We start from the raw sequence: 16319 nt of genomic DNA, 5'->3' as shown, positions 1-16319 counted from the left end.
TCACTTGATCTCCGCGCCTTCCTGTTGGACGCACTCGCAATCTCTCGTTCTCTCTCTCTCTGTTGCACCACACCACCACACTAATCATGCAGGCTTCTTCTCTGCACAGCCTCATTGGGCGCCATCGCTCAAAAGGCGCTGTCCTCCAAATCCGCCTGCCCAGGAACTCAAAGTGACAAGATCTACATTCTACCATCGAATCAACCACCGAAAATGCCTCTGCTCAACCGCATCCTAAGCTTTTCAAAGAACCATCCGAAACCCACTGCTTCGGCCCTGCGCACATCATCCACTTTTCCTGCCGTGTCAACATCGGTAGATAACTCGCAGGGTGCATCGCAGGCAGTCGCTGAGTTGTCGGAAGCTTTAGGGCCTGCGCTGGACCAGATCGACCTCGACGGTATCTATACCTGCATCTTGAACGCCCTCACTATACCGCCCGCTGACCAACTCAATCAGGAGAGCCTAGAGCTCAAATCAGCCTCTTCCTTGACGGACTCGACCAAGAGGCCTCAAAGTACGAAAACTCTCAGCTGAATCATCGGCTATACCCAGAGTGGGACTGGTGGGTCTTGATAGCATCGCGATCGAGATCAAGGTTAACCATTATCTAGTTCCGATGCGGAGGCGCAGCTTATATCAACAGCCTTCCAGGGCTCGCAATCTGTGTACAACCCTCCTGCAACTGACGTCTCCACAAATGACTCTGCAGGCACAGGGCAAACCTGCACAGTTCCCTCTATCGGAGGAACTGTTAAAGCCTCCACCTTCACTCGTGTCACAAGCGAACATGGATCGGTCTTTGTAATCGCAATCCGAGGGAGTGCCAGTATTGTGGATCATGTTGTGAATGCCAACTACAGACCTGCGAATGCTGACCATTTTATCGTAGGCCAGAATTCTTCCGTACTAGCGAGGACTTGATATCTGACTTTGTTAGAATCTCGCTCGGTTGGACTCTCCGCAATACAGACCAGAAGTCCCATTCAAAGCTCATGCCGGTTTCCTGAAGGGCGCCGACGCCCTTGATCCCATAGTATCTCGAGAAATCAACAAATATGTCGAAGAGACTGGAGAGAAGAGTCACATACTGCTCACGGGGCATTCTGCTGGCGGGGCTGTAGCATCACTGCTCTTTCTCCGATACGTCAGTTCCATGAACAGCATAATTCAGCCTACCCGGCTTTCTTGTGTCACATTTGGCGCGCCACCAGTCGTTACAATCGCTCCTCCCATTGATAACAGGCATCTTTGCCTAAACATAATCAACGAGTTTGACATGGTGAGTCGCGCCGATGGACCCTACAAGGAGTGCCTGGTCAATCTAGTTCGCTCCATGTACGAAGCTCAGGGCCTAGTGGAGCATACAGCGGTCTCTGAACAGGATACTTTGAAGCAGGAATTCAAATCGTGGGGAAAGCAGCCGAAGTGGCCCATCCCTGCGTCGTGCTACTCTCACATCGGCCTTCGCATCGTGTGCTTGATGAGACCAGATGAGACTCTTCCTACATTACGGCTATATACGGTTGAAGTTCAAAGAAATGACTTCGAGCAACTGCTTTTCTGTCGAATTTCGGTCCATCGAAGGGCATGTTATGCGCAGAGAGTGCAATCGCTTGTGGAGAGAAAGTCCAACATAACAATCAAGAATTAGCATAAACTATGGCCAGAATATCCCAAATACAAACAACGAGGTAAATCCGACATGTGCTCACCTAGCTTAGAGAATCTCTTCAGTCTCTCTGCACCCCGGCACTGCACCTCGTGTCTGCAAAGTGCAGCGCCTCGTTGGCGCTAAGGCTCGTATCGGCGCACGCCCGCATAGCTCAGCCTCACTGGGCGGAATTGACTGACTTCCTCTTGGCCGGGCAGTCGCCTCACTATAATTCACTTATATGGCTTTTGAGGCTCTTACCTTCTTCATATATCCAGAACATAATGAGATACAGTCCTGAACCACTGACAGAGACTTAATGGGGTCTTCACCCGGTGGAATCGTCTCCGGCGTCGTCCGATTTCTCGCCCACATTCCCCTGTTCATCTACGGAATCAATGGGATACAGGACCTGAAGTTCTTCCAGAAACATGCAGATATCTTACTGCAGCCCCCGATAGGGAGTGTGGCTCTTATTGCGGAGAAAATGGGGGGTGGCGTGGCAGGTACCCCCGCCGACAAACGAAGAACAACATTCTGACTACGACTACAGGGAGTCTTTGCGTTCGCCTGGAACTTTGTCATGTGGATTCCAACAATACTGTGTCCAGGGGAACTGCTTTTCTTTGTCGGTATAGTCGACGCAGGAATAACAGCGTCTATCATTGGCGCGTCAGCCATTCAGGGAGGGTACTACGGCAAGACGAACGGGCAGTGCGAGCGACTTCCACCAGTGCCGGGAACGATAGTCACTGACCGCGGTCTGGCATTTCTTCAAATGCTGCAGGGTATTGACCCCGATGATACAGGGTACCCTGAATCGAGGTGTAAACACTTCTTGTTGAAGTACTACGCTGGCGTTGCATCCATGTAAGCCCTCCTATTCCCGAGCTATGAATTTCGGGTTCGATCTGCAAAAACGACTTATCGAAGTTGAACAAATCTGACAACGCCTAGAATATTATACAGCATCGCAACCCTCGCAAACCTAGGGTTCGGACTAGCAGCCTGGTACCATTTCACAAGTCGGCCAAGGTTTAGAGCTCAGACCACCAGTTCACGCAACCGCCAATCCTGCTTCAATTGGGACAAACTTGTTGTGTTCCTTACCCTCCCATTAACCATCCCGATTGTGGTTCTCGCAGCGATTTTGAAGTGTCTAGGTACTTGCATCGTACGACTCCTCCCACAACCAATACAGAAACGGGTTTACTTTGCCAGGAGATGGTTGAGTAAGTGGACCAATGGCCAACAAAAGTCTGCTGCAAAAGTCAGTAAAAAAGTCAACACGCAGCTGAAGAGTATTCCACGGCGCGTTAAAACCAAGGCCGTGGCTCTGGGGAAGAAGGACGGCAAGACACTGCTTGTTGATGTACTTGAAACTGGCGCCGTCATTCCTATGATCGCGGAACAGCTCCATCATCTGGATCTTGTCAACTTGAGTCTTGTATCGAGAGCCGTATACAAAGCGCTCTATCCAAGTTCAAACCAAGCCAAATCCAAGACGGAGACAGACAAAAAAGGCCATATAAACCCAGAACCAGAACCCCGATACCTCCGCGTCCTAACCTGCTCCGCGAACGAGAAGCTCCAGTGCTGGGGATGCGGCATTCAAGTATGCAATGTAAGTAGCTTGCGCTTTACAGAGCTCACTTTTATCTCCCTGCTCCTCAGCCCTAATCCCCACCCATTCGTCCATTATAAGAAGCTAACCAACATCCCTACATAGGACTGCAAAGCATCCCAGTCCCGCCGTCCCACAACAGTAACATACCACATGCAACTCTGCCGCGCGCGCTGCTCCCCCTGCGCCCTCGCCAAAGTCCCCCAGAACCGGTGGGACAGAAAATGCACATGCACGCAAGACGGCCGAAACCCCGTGGAAACGCAAGACCGCAACTGGAACTCTCTTTTCAAGCTCGTTCCTGTCTGCCGAGAGTGCGCGCGGAAACCCCTTGAACAGGTCACGGAGATCAGGGCGGAACGGGACAGAGAGGTTTATCGGAGATTGGTGCAGCAGCCTATGTCTTGTGATGTTTGTTCTGTTGCGTTGAAGAGAAGGGGGGCTGTTTGGTGGGTTTGTAAGGCTTGTGGGAGGGAGTGTTGTAGTTCGGAGCATCCGGGGTGGGGAAGGAAGGTGGAGGTTTGATTTTGGTACGGGGTCGTCTATGTTTATGTTTGGGTGATAACTTTGTTTACTATGGGAATTTTGTGATATATGAGATTACTTGGATATGCTATTGTTGATTTGAGCTCTCTTAGGGCGTGGTTGACCTGGTTCATATCTGGCTCATTTAGGACTAACAAAGACTTTGACATATGCTTGCTCCCTTTACTATTAGATACAAGAGAAAAATACAAACAGAGGACTCTATACATGCTCAGCCGTTCATCCTCCTCCCCCACACCCTCCACCCCCACCCCCACAACCACCTCCACCTCCTCCACCGCCGCCTCCACCGCATCCTCCCCCTCCACCACCCCCACTACTACTACCACCACCACAACCACCACCACTACAAGCAGACGAACTCCCACACCCCGTCCCACAATTTGCAGCACCTCCAGACTCAGAGCCTGCACCTGTGCTTCCTTCTGCATCAGCGGTTGCAAGGTCATGTCCCCACCCGCTATCAGCGACTGTGACAATCTCAACCCCAATCGCGCCCTGACCCATCCCCGAGTCTGGACCGCTCCTTTCATACTCCCTGACAATGTCCTCTACGTGGCGTCCACCGTATAGAGCTTCTGCGAAGCCCACGTCAGGAAGTTTGACGCGCCCATCGCGCAGGAGCTCGTACTCTGCTATCCTCTCAGGTAAGGGTTTATGAACCCATGATGCTGAGAAGAAGTGCTTGTAGCGTCCGCTGTGGTCGTATGCGTGGCTGAAGGGCTGGGCGCGATGAATGCCACCGAGCTTGACACGGTCCATTGAGGGATTGGGATGGGTGTGTAGCCAGGATGTAGCGGCGCGGAAAGAGTCATTGGCGACCAGGGCTGCAGCGACGAGAGTGAGTTTCGAGTGTGCTGTTAAAAGGAGAAGGCGGTTGTCCGGTTTTATTTGATCAGAGTTTGGGCTATGGCTATGGATCGGATACTCTGCCTCCGTTCTTCCCAGATGTAGCGAGATGACGTTCCAAGAATCAAATGGAAAAGCCCAGATATGTTTCGACACATTGCATTGCCCACAAGTAACAGGATAACGTCCGAAGGCCTCGGTGCAGTCCCACGGGAACAAGTCCTGGTAGTGATAGAGATTTTTCCCGAAGGACCCCCAATCGTACCAGTACTCCTGCAGCGAGTCAATGAGATCCGCTTCGTCATGCCGGCCAAAATGGAAACGCAAAAGATATTCCTCCGTTAGGCCTCGTGGTACGTCAAATTTGGACTTTACACGGGGCTTTGTATAGCCTGTTGGTCTGGTGACGAAGCTCAGGAGATAGAGGGGGGTGTTTTCGGTAGCGCCTTGAATGTCTAGGAGAGGGCCACCGGCGAGGGGCGAGAAGATATCATAGTCGATCAGATTGTCGCAGAAATTCTGGCAGTTGTTGGCTGTTGGGGACCAGCGGAGAGTGACGTTGGAATCGAGGAGACGAAAGACGATGCTGTCGAGATAGATTGATAATCGCGGTGCGAGGAGTTCTTTGAGGCCAGTCAGTATAGGTTCCAGAACGCGCTCGAGCCACTGCGCTCGGTCTTGTCTGCGGAGCCCTGGGTCGTCAAAAGGCTCCTTGCTAGCATTGACCAAGGCATTGATAATCTTTCTCTCTAATTCTGGGTCCAGTACTCCGGTAAATGGTGTGCCGACGACTTGCTTCATCACCGCCTTGAAGCGCTTGAGGTTATTTGGTCTCTCTTGCCACCATAGCTGCCTCGTCTCACTTAAAGCGAGGCATCTCTTGCTTGAACTGATAGAAGTGGCAGAGGTAAAAACAGGGCCATCCCGTAATGAAATGAGGGCACCCCCTTTTGAGCTGCTCTCTTTGTCAGATGAAGACATTAGATATATTATAGTAATAACTCACTTGGCTACACCATTTTCGACCACAATTGGGCCCAGTCGGAGTGCCATATGCACATTCCCAAACGGGTATTGCTCTGTGTATTGTCGGAGAAAGAATGGGATGTCCTCATCCGCCTCGGCCTCTTCAACTGCGACTGTGGTCCCTGTGGTGGCGTCCTTGGTTGCAGGTTGCTGACTCTTCTCGGTCACAATCTTAGGGCGGCTAGTAGATTTGTCATTGGTCGTTTGAAGTTCAACGACATGCTCTCGAGTAACCGTGTCCCATTCATTTGAATTTTTGTCTTTTCGAGGTTTCTTGGTTGTGATTGTCCGCATACCATGGTACTTCGCCTCTGCAATGGTTTCCTGGAACTTGAAAAGCCCACACTCAACACATCCTGGGGAATTATTTTCCAGATGTGAATCCGACTCTTTGACTGGGAATAGACTGAGTGGCGTGCCATCGGAAGAGTAATGGGGTACATCTTCACACATGCATATTTTGCGGCTGACCGGCGGAGTGATGACATCGTCAAGGATGCAGTGTTTGTACAATTTCCTATACTCGGTGCTTCCAAAATGTGCTTTTCGATAGCACTCTTCGCAGATAGAAACAGACCTTTGATTGCCCCTGATTTCGGAAGCGTCGAACTCTCTGCGGTACATGCTGCTCCGAATGACCTCCCCACAGGATGAGCATTGGAGAGGAGCAAACAGTGGCATACCTGCCTTGGAATATGTGCCAAGTCGCAGTTGAGGGAATGCTGGCCTCTTCCAAAATGACAATTTATCCAAGGGCGGACGATGCTCAACCAACTTCTCCATGTCCAGTAGGCCGAGCGCTTGAAGCATCATCCTTGTCCGGCGATGTGTGCGAGGCTCAGAGACAAGTTCTTCTAAGTGCTCTTCTAACTCTGACCTGATCTCTGCTTTGAGTTGGGAGCTCTTCTGTCGCAGTAAGAGCTCATATGTCCTCTTCTCGAGAGTAGCTAGGTAATCTTCCTCTGCATTTCGAATAGCAGCAGCAGTACCGGTAGTAAACTTTCTTTTTTGCCGCTCTTCTGCCTCCTCTCTCAGGAGTGCAACCTGTTCTGCGAAGTAACGACTATCTTCGTGGACCTGGTCGATGAATGTATCAAAGCCGTGGACAAAGTCGTCCACTTCGTCAGGCAAGTCGGTTTCGGCTAATGGGTGTGACTGCCATTCTTTCAGCGCCAAAAGAATCCGTTCGAGCTCCCGTTCCACACCCTCCCAGTAAAGTCTCTCTATGTTCGCGTGTAAATGTTCAGAGCCTTCGCCGATAAGTGTCCAGGGATGCACTTGAGCGTCACTAATGCATGATGCGGACGATTTGGTCTGCCCCACGAGGCGCGACAGCGAGCGTGCGAACTTCATTTTCTAGCTTTGATCGTCTGAGGCATTGAATCCATAGATCGCATAATGACAGAGATAAATATATGCTTTGTCATGAGAGGCTGAAGAAGTCGGATTTCTGCCTCGGGTGAAGAATGAGGCTGACAGCTCGTATTCGAACTTTAGGGCTTCTTGGTCTGCGTCGGGCGCGGGCACTGGCGCGAGGCTGAGCGCCCTTCCCCATCTGCCCGGCCAGCCACTGTCAGATGAAGTTGTTTCTGCCGAGAGGTGCTAGAGATTCAAGTTAGTTTAACAGTCGAATCTCCGCGTGGTCTGATCATTGCGGTACTTATGACGAAAGTGTTGTTCAACATCGAACAACGTCGAGATGACAGAAATCAAACTGATCACAGCAAGCCAGCATAAGCTGCATAATTGCAGCAAGCAGTCTCTAACTAAGCAGAGAGGCAACACGAGGAACTGGTCCTTCGCAAACCCACATACTACACCTGGGGCCTTCGACAAGGCAAGAGAGCGAAAGCAGAATCCGCAAATACCAAATCCACGACTCTTCGATCTATTACCGTCCAGTAACAATGGGGACCCTATCAGGCTTCCAAATATAGCTGAATGTGCTATTCACCTCGAACTTTTGGCGGCATTCTACCAAATACGGCGAAAGGTGTTGAACTCGACTAGTCTTGATGCTGCTCTGAGTATCGTCCCAGTTCCTCAGAAAGTCTATCGAAGAAAATACCAGGGCCGGCGATGGACCACCTATCCGGTCAACATCAAAGACTCAACTTTTCAAACAAGAAGGCTAGCGAAGTGGCCCATTTATCTGACGCTTGCTGTGACGCGGTTCTTGAAATGGGCTTGGGTTATCGAAAAGCTGGAGCTCGAGGAACCGTCAACAAGTCTCGACGCTGCTATCACGCTTCCCCCCATTGGTAGGCCTGTGCAGTGATTCTTGTTGGAGCTTGATCCATGGGCTGATGGATGTTGACAGATGTGTTGATGGTTTGGCATACACTGCTTTTGAACCCCAGCTTGATGCAGACCATCGCATTCAAGAGACTGCCGAGCCTCCCATTTCCATGGGCACGGATTGTATGCGCCCAATGTTCAAGTCACCTATAGGGCTATACTGACTCGTTAGCAGCACGAAGCGATCGACCGACAAAGCTCTAGCTGGCGATACAAACTTTCAACACCATCCAACACAGCATTCCAAAAGAAGACAGCTCTGGACCCAGATCTGTTCTCATACCTTACAAGCTCCTCCCACGGTAGCACACTCAAGGCAGTCCTCAAAGAGCACCTGCACATTAACACAACAAACTCAATGACAACTCCCAAGGTCAATGCAAAGGCCATCAACCACATATTACAAGACGACAGTTCCGACTTAGCCCCCGCTGAGACCGAATTCCTCCGCAACTGTAGCATGGCCGTGGACGGTAAGACGGCTGGAACAGTCTCGAAACTTGTTGCCGCCATTCAACGACAAGCCTCCTTCGTCGAGAAAATGGAAGCTCATCTCTGGATCCGCAGCCCCGCTCTAGAAGGGACCCTCACACGGGCAGTTGACCGATACTCGAAATTTTTAAAGTTGTTCAAGCTGTACCCCGGGCAAATGCTTGTGCCCACGCTCGATGTTGACCTTGTTTGGCACACACACCAGTGCTCGCATGAACTGTATAATGCGGCCATGACGCAAATTGCTGGACGACTGATTGATCATGATGATAAGCTGGGTAAGAACACGCTTGATCCGGGCTTTGAGAAGACAGCCGCCCTGTTTCGTGTGAGATTTGGGGTGGAGTATTCAAAGTGTCTCTGTTGGGATTGTGAGGCGTTGTTGGATGCTGTTGAGGCCGGGAGGAAGAGGAGTGGCAATACGAGAGAGAGAGAGAAGGAGACGGGGGATATTGCGAAGAGCGTTCAGGAGTCTGTTGCCTATCATCGAGCTGTTGAGATTGCGAGGCGGAAGGGAGATGCTCTTTTGCCTGTTCGCGGTTGATGTTGTGGAGAGTTGAAGGTGAAGAAGAGGAGAGAGCTGGGACTGGAGAGCGAAGAAACGGCCCGCCTTAGTGCACTTTCTCTTTCCATTGATGGCCTTCTTTCTATTCGTGCTTCTATTAGAATACTCATAAGTATACAGTCATTTTATGGAGATTGTGCTTCACGTCTTAATGCTACAACTCAACATTAGACAATTAGTAAGATAAACTAATACTAAGTTGTGAATAGGTAGTAGGCACAAACACCAGCCTGGAGGGCAGAGCAGAACAGTAGGCAAGAAAAAAGCATAGTATAAGAAGCACACAACGTGGGAGAGAAAGGGAAAACATGGATGATTGACAAGACTAGCCAAGGCAGGGCAGTGCAGTGCAGTGGTTTAAAGCTTCACCGAACCAAGTACAAAATCAAAGCACTCGAGACAAGACAAAGGAGATATGGAGAGCGTTAGCAGAAACGTGATCTTCCAAAATTACGTATATTGTTCTGTTCAATTCCGTCCAGGGGAACTGACAAGGTAGGAAAACAAAAGCGAAAGGAGAAGCAGAAAATGGAAGGAAAAGAGAAAAGACAGAAAGGAAAGGATATCGAAGTCTAGTTCGCTCAAGGTGCGCCACGCAACAAGATACTCGAGGCTTTGCTGCGTGGATAGATAGATGGTGGACGGGACATGCCTAGATCGCTGCATGTAGCTTCGTGCTTATGTGAGGAAAGAGAATCGGGACTGGATATGCCTGCAATCCCGCCAGCAGAATGAGCAAAAAAGGTGTATAATGAAAAGGTCATATGCTGCGATGTTGGAAATCATATGTACACGTCTCCTTCGTTTAGAAGCCGAACGGATTGGCAGGTGCTGCGCAAGTTAGTAAACCGGTAACACTCAAACAAAGAGAAGACCAACTTACTGGCCTGGGAGAGGTTGGCCTTCATTCCTGTTGGCTGTGGGGCAAGCTTCTTAGCATCAGGCTTGACACCGAACCGGATGGGAGGAGCTGGTCCAGTCTTCTGTGCCTGCAATGGCGTGATGGTGGGCTGCTGGGGAATAGGTGGAATTGGCGGCGGGGATGGAGAATAGCCCATCGAGCCCGAGCCGTTCATACCGGTGGGCTGAGGCTGCAATGCGGGAGGAAGCATGGAGTTGATACCAGTTGCCATTGGTTGTTGGGGCTGGGGTTGGAAGCCTCCGAAACCGGTCGGGTGCGGTGCGAGACCCTGGAAACCAGTCTGCTGCTGCTGCTGCTGCTGAATACCGAACTGCGACTGCGGCTGGAAGCCTGTAGGTTGTGGCATAAGTCCATTCTGGAACTGATTCTGACCCATGAACCCTGTCTGTTGGGGTTGGAAGGGTTGCTGGAAGCCCTGCTGTCCCGGACCAGCCATTTGAGGTCCCTGCTGAGGCAGGCCCGTCAGCTGTGGCTGCAGCTGAGGCACACCAAAAGGCTGTTGTTGAGGCATGTTTTGGGGCGCAGAGAGCGGCCTTTGAGGTGGCGGGGGAATAAGCGAGTTCTGACCCATGGTCTGAGGCGGCTGTGGGCGTTGTCTCTGGTGCTGCCCAATTTGTGCTATTTGAGTAAAGAAGTTGGGAGACGCTCCTGTCGGCTGGGGCTGCTGAGGCGCGGGGACCGCTGTTGGCTGAGCCACGACAGGCTGCGCAGCAGGAGGTGACTGAGCAGGTGCAGGTGCAGGTTGCGCAGCGGTCGGTTGAAGGGGCGCTTGTAGGAGTGACAGATCCGCCATGGCCGCGGTGGGCGGTTGAGTGGGTGTAACAGGCGCCGCCGCCGCCGCCGCCGCCGGGGGTTGAGGAGTGGCTGCTGGCGCTGCTGCTGGAGCTTGCTTGGGGGTCTTGACTGCCCAAGCATCGTCATCGAATCCCTTCTGCACTGGCTTCTCACCGGTAGTGGCAGGTGGAGGAGTGCCGACAGTAGGGGTCTCTGTAGGCTTAGTGGCGTCCTTTTGTTCAAACACCTTGGGATCGACAACATCGTTCGTTTGAACGGCTGGCGCTGGACGACCTTTACGAGTGTTATTACGCAAAGTCCCACCAGGACCAGCGAAGAGGCCACCAGCTTCCTCACCGTCGCCCATGACCTCCTCTCCACCAAAGCTGACATTGCGCAGCTTCGATTTGGAACCCGTACGGTTGAACATGTTGTCCAAGTAGCGCATCACTCGTAAGATATCACCTTCCTTGAGACCCAGCGTACGGAGGGTTTCGGGGCTGATATCAGGAAGAATTCCTTCATCCATTGAATCCTTGTTGAAGTTCTGAGCGTATCGCTCACACTGATGAACGCCAACACCTGCCTTAAGGAAGAAGTCGAACCAGTCATAGTCGGACTGCTGGAATCCAGCGCCGGCCTTTGCTTTATTCGCCTTTTCAGCATTTGACCGTTGAATATCGGACAAGGGCTTTTCTTCATCCAGGGAGACACCTGTAACCTTCTCGACGTATTTGAGATCATCATAAGACATCTTCGGGATCGGCACCGCAATCTTAATTCCGTTCGTCTTGTGCAGATGGATTTTGCCGTCCTGCAAGCCGATGAACTGGGCTTCCACCGTAAATGCCTTGGACCGGTCAATCCACATTCGGACTTTGGCCGGGTCGGGTTCTAAATACTCGTTAGACACGTTGAGTGCAATCTGAAATCCCAGTACTTACTGGTTCGCGTGCTACTTCTGCTGTCCCTCTTGATGTCCTTGTTCTATTGATCGATTAGCTCCCCTTCACGTCTCAAAGCAGTAAATAGCTCACCGTTGGACTTCGTGGTGTGACGTCCTTGGTTATACGGACTTCTTCACGCCTATTCCGTTCGACAGTCGACATCCCGGGCTCGCCGGGGGCCGAAACTGGCGGAGGGCTAACAAACCCGCTCATCTCCACGTAGCTGCTGGGAACCACACCCTCCTTGCCGTTCTTGATGCGGTGAACCATCCACCATTCCTCGGACTTGGAATCATCCAGAATTATCACCTCATCACCCACACCAACCGTCACCTCGTCATCACCTTGCGCCATGAAGTCGTAAAGAATGTTTCCCTTCTTCTGTGCACCACTTCCGCCAGCACTTGCAGCAATAACTTCCCTCAGACCTTCAGCGCGCATGGCCCCAGAAATTTCACCTAGTGCTGAGACAATCTCACGAGCGGTGTCCTTGGCACCAGCGTGGAAATCGACACTCTTGCTGGGGCGCACAAGATCGATGAATACGTGCTTTCCTTCGATAGAGTAGTGGGTAAGCTTCTCAGCTGTCCACTCTTGTGTGTCACCGTCGTCTTCCGGGGAGATGAAGATGGTCCCTGTAGCAATGTTGATTCCCAAAGTCGTGGGCATCTTCTTCCTCTTGCCCATTACCTCCACCATCTCATTGATATTGTACATGTGATATCCGGAAGGAGAGCGGGGAGCCGTTCGTCCAACTCGGTTGTAGGGAGGCGATTCCCGCGGGCCACCTTCATTCTGTATTGAAGAATGTCTAGGGTGGTGTGGAGGTGATGGCAGCGATTGAGGTGATTGAATGGGGGAAGACAGCTGCTCTGACGGAGGTCTTTGCGGTAGTCTGGGTGGTGGGGGAGAAGGCTCGCGGTAGGCGCCAGCGGGCGGTTGCGGGGGAGGGGGAACATCTCTAGGCGACTCGGACGCTGCGTGCTGTTGGTGAATGATACTGGCGATTGCTTCAGCGGCGGGGTTATGGACGGGTTGCACCGGGGAAACAGGCGGGCTGGCTTCTTCCGTAGGTGGTACCTGCGGGCGCTGCGGAAGGCTAGGGGCGACTGGCTCGGGCGAGGCAGCAGCGGGCGAAGGAGGTTCTGGAGACACAGCTGTCTGTCCGGGAGCTGCATGAGTTGCAGCATCTCCAATAATCTCAATGTAATTTGACGGTGCGAATCCAAAGTCATCATGGACTCCCACCAAGGTCCAGTCAGGATCCGAGGTGTCGTAGACCATCAAGCTCACATCTTCTGAGAAAGACACCTCCTCATCGGTCTGGCGTGTGTAGTCGTAAAGTGCCTTCGCAGTGTGAATCGGTTGGGCCTAAATCATAAGCACCTGTTAGTACTCCAACTCTGTAGCAGAAACGTCATCGTATCCCCACGAACCCCTGAGCAGTAGGGCGGTTCCTGAAACCTTCATGCAAGGCAAGTTCTGCCATTGCATATCCATCTGCCCAAGTAATACCCTCCATTGAGCCGATAGGGGGTTCCTTACCTCTTCAACGTAGTTGTTTGGCACTAAACCCTCGGGCTCATCTTCATCATCCCGTTCCGCCTTCTTTTTCGCCTTCCACCAATCGTCCTCGGCGCTTTTCTCGAGAATATATAGCAAATCGCCTTCCCGAAGCTCTAATTCACCGTGCGCTTGCGGCTGGTAGTCGTAGATGGCGGAATAAACACCGATGAAACCCATGGTGGGCGCAGGGCAACCGAGCGATAGGCCGCGTGTGCTGATCGGAAGAGCGGGTATACGCAGAAAGGTAGCGATCCTGCTGCAACTGCAGCGTCAAGGAGTATCACGTCAATGTAGATATTCTCCTAAAAATTGAGACAGCCCGGCGGAGGAGCGGAAAGGCCGGTTGTTGACTGGGTTGGTAGTAGACGGTCGGGGAGTTCGTCGTTGTATCAGTCGGAGCGAGAGTCCGACGCAGGCAGAGAGAGTGGGCTGGGCTTGGCAACTCCCAACCACGATCAGGCTCGAACAAATCCGGGGTACTGTCTCTAAGTGAGGCCGCGAAGAATCGAGGAGAACAGGAATTTGAGCTTGCCAGATGGCCGGGAATTGAGAGAAGATGAGGAACTGCCGATCGCTGGGGCTGGGGGGGGAAATGCGCAAATCAAGTCATACTGCGCATACTCTCTGTACAAGTCGTGCCTGAAGATTCGGAGGGGTTACGACTGACAAGTTACGACAACACGGACCAGCTCTGATTCGAAACTTCATAGTCGCCGCGCATTGGAGCTTGGACTACTGCTAGTCAGTCGGCAAATGCAGGGAGCACGTTCTCCTGTACTCCAGACCAAAGTCAATAGCTGCTCCACGAGTCCACGATCTGCACGGTGCGTCTACTCTACGTCTACACTCCCAGACAATGGCTATGTCAACAGGGATACAAAAATCGTCAATTCGTGTAAATGACCTATGTACAGTGTTTACAGTTCATCTTTAAAGACCTCCTCGCTCCCTTCTGTGTCCCCCTCCAGAGGTGGTAGTCCCTCTTCTTCCCCAGCCGCGTGGGCTTCCTTCTGGTCCCGGTCTGGCGCTTTCTCTTGTACCTTCTCTTGCTGACCAGCTGGCTTCCCTTCAATACCCTGTGTGGTCTTCTTCTGTCCTTCCTTGTCTCCTGTCGCCTCCTTACCCTCTTTGTCTTCAATGTCATCCACCACACCACGGAGTAACGGGCGTTGCCCGTTACCTGTGACGATCTCCAGCGTCCAGTCCTGGCCCTTTGCGTACTCTTCCAACTTCTTCTTGAGTTCCTCAATCTTTTTAGGATCAAGATCGAATTTCTTCAACTCCTCCCCTGAGATAAACTTCACTTCCCCATTCACGCGTTTCGCAACAACGTCTACCTTTTCCTCACCGATAGAAGCCACCCGACCTTTTTCAATCACTCTACCCTCAGAGCCAACCAAGCGCTGGGCACCGACTTCAATTCCTCCGATAATCGGAAACTCTGGTGTTGCGGCCGCTTCGACTAGTTGTTGAGAGGCGAAGTATTCATGCATCGATTTCCAGCTGGAGACCTCATCCTCGTGGAGGATCTCACGGCACTCGATAGTGTGGACTTCTTCTTGTTGTGGCGGAAGGAAAGCGACGTCATTACACAGGCGGGGTGTGTAAATGAGCATCAAGTATGAGCAGGTGGAGAGTTCTTTGATCCAGGCGATACGGTCTGTTGACTGAGGGTTACAGTGGAACTGAATCTCAATCTTTCGGTTCTGTCTAGTGAGATCACACACATCGCCGGTGTCGAGATGCTGAACCAGATAGCGCGAGCCTCCTCTCGTTTGCAATTCTGCTAAGTCGGTAGTCGTCTTCCCGGACTTTGTCTCGTGCTCGCTTTCATCCTGCCCTTGATTCTCTTCATGAGGAAATTTACCCAGTATAAAGGAAAGTGTCGTGTGATCCTCCATTGGCGGGTAACTGGGGATCCCCCCTCCGGCGGGGAGCGCATGAAACTGCTTGATCTGGTTCATGTAGCAGAACGAATACGACCACCATCCCGAAACGTAATATAGACATTTCCCTTCCATCTCTCGCAGCAGCTCCAGGCCTCGGTCTGTCGCCCGCGCCAGCTCCTTTTTCTCTTCGTCTGGGTTCACTTCCTCCTTTGTCGCATTGGCGTCACCATCGTTGACCAAAGGAATCTGGCAAAGATACTCTCGATCGCCTAGAACTAGTTCTTCATATGAGAACTCCACTTCGTCTTCGCCAGACTCGCCGCGTATTGAATCGCCGGCTTCCTCCTTCAATGGGGCCTGACCCTCCGTATCCCGCTTGTCGGCCGTCGTGTCGTGGCTATGTAATCCTTGCTCTAGAGCTGCTCGCGCTTGATCTTCAAGGACATAATCGTCAGGAAATTGAAGCCGGTACTACAACATAAAAGCGTGAGATTAGCACTCAAGGAAGCTCGACAAAGTATCAAGCATATTCACCTGGGGGTATGCTAAAATGTCATCGTGGATATTGAACTTCCGATTCGCCAGTGCACCTGAGCTCACGCATGCTAGCACAAGCAGCGACGCTGCTATCCTCGATTGTCGTCGCATTTGGGGGGTTTCTGGTCCTATGTGTCCGGGACCGGAGCACGTATTCCGGGAGATGTAGCTGGCTTATCAATCCGGTTGCGGTACTCGACTTAAGGGACAAAATGCATTGAAAGCAAGAGCAAGTGGGTATCACAAGAAGTAATGAATGAAAACTAGCTAATGAGACGAAAGGGTGCAGCCAACCATGAGGCCTCCTCGAATGTTGATGACAGCTGTGAAGATGATCTTATCAGCACGTGTCATGCCACTATCTGGGTTTCCTTATCGGGTTAGCTCCACGCATAGTCCAGAGTACAATGTCTTTTATGCATTCGCCATGCTGTATCTCACAGACTGCTTCTTAGCAAGAATCAAGCAATGCTAAGCTTATAACCCTTTTGAACAACCGATCGAAACTTGCAGCAATACCCAAGAATAAATGTACCTCTCTTACAAGAACCTGATTCATGCTTGTAAATCCCCCAAGCGCGAGTGGGCCAGTACAGAGTAGTAAATTCTTGGCGCTGACAAGAATCTTTG

General features: G+C 51.7%; 5 protein-coding genes across 5 annotated transcripts; 2 read left to right on the top strand and 3 right to left on the bottom strand.

Moving 5' to 3' along the window:
* The first annotated feature begins 37 nt into the window (after positions 1-37).
* BDV14DRAFT_101875 (Alpha/Beta hydrolase protein) lies at positions 38-1814 on the top strand. The gene is made up of 5 exons (XM_073765507.1): positions 38-400; positions 460-565; positions 615-888; positions 941-1282; positions 1400-1814. Exons 1-5 carry the CDS (start codon positions 214-216, stop codon positions 1652-1654), a joined length of 1164 nt encoding a protein of 387 aa, XP_073632241.1. The 5' UTR covers positions 38-213; the 3' UTR covers positions 1655-1814.
* A 2229-nt stretch (positions 1815-4043) lies between these two features.
* Positions 4044-7265, bottom strand: BDV14DRAFT_210461 (uncharacterized protein; the record flags this gene model as incomplete). Its single annotated transcript, XM_073775897.1, has 2 exons — positions 5680-7265; positions 4044-5628 (listed from the first exon to the last, which is right to left on the bottom strand). Exons 1-2 carry the CDS (start codon positions 7050-7052, stop codon positions 4044-4046), a joined length of 2958 nt encoding a protein of 985 aa, XP_073632240.1. The 5' UTR covers positions 7053-7265.
* A 68-nt stretch (positions 7266-7333) lies between these two features.
* Positions 7334-9183, top strand: BDV14DRAFT_101859 (uncharacterized protein). Its single transcript, XM_073765506.1, has 3 exons — positions 7334-7960; positions 8020-8120; positions 8173-9183. Exons 1-3 carry the CDS (start codon positions 7399-7401, stop codon positions 9031-9033), a joined length of 1524 nt encoding a protein of 507 aa, XP_073632239.1. The 5' UTR covers positions 7334-7398; the 3' UTR covers positions 9034-9183.
* Positions 9184-9196: 13 nt separating this feature from the next.
* BDV14DRAFT_101842 (cytoskeletal protein-binding protein SLA1) lies at positions 9197-13810 on the bottom strand. Its single transcript, XM_073765505.1, has 5 exons — positions 13243-13810; positions 11788-13068; positions 11695-11737; positions 9938-11644; positions 9197-9885 (listed from the first exon to the last, which is right to left on the bottom strand). The coding sequence occupies exons 1-5, from the start codon at positions 13438-13440 to the stop codon at positions 9860-9862; spliced, it is 3255 nt and encodes a 1084-aa protein (XP_073632238.1). The 5' UTR covers positions 13441-13810; the 3' UTR covers positions 9197-9859.
* BDV14DRAFT_165499 (PRKCSH domain-containing protein) lies at positions 13644-16211 on the bottom strand. Its single transcript, XM_073767342.1, has 2 exons — positions 15687-16211; positions 13644-15623 (listed from the first exon to the last, which is right to left on the bottom strand). The coding sequence occupies exons 1-2, from the start codon at positions 15798-15800 to the stop codon at positions 14181-14183; spliced, it is 1557 nt and encodes a 518-aa protein (XP_073632237.1). The 5' UTR covers positions 15801-16211; the 3' UTR covers positions 13644-14180.
* Between the last annotated feature and the right edge of the window lie 108 nt (positions 16212-16319).

Source organism: Aspergillus stella-maris (assembly GCF_047715825.1).
Source record: "Aspergillus stella-maris strain CBS 113639 unplaced genomic scaffold BDV14scaffold_5, whole genome shotgun sequence".
NCBI lineage: Eukaryota > Fungi > Ascomycota > Eurotiomycetes > Eurotiales > Aspergillaceae > Aspergillus > Aspergillus stella-maris.
This window is presented reverse-complemented; position numbering and strand designations above follow the sequence as displayed.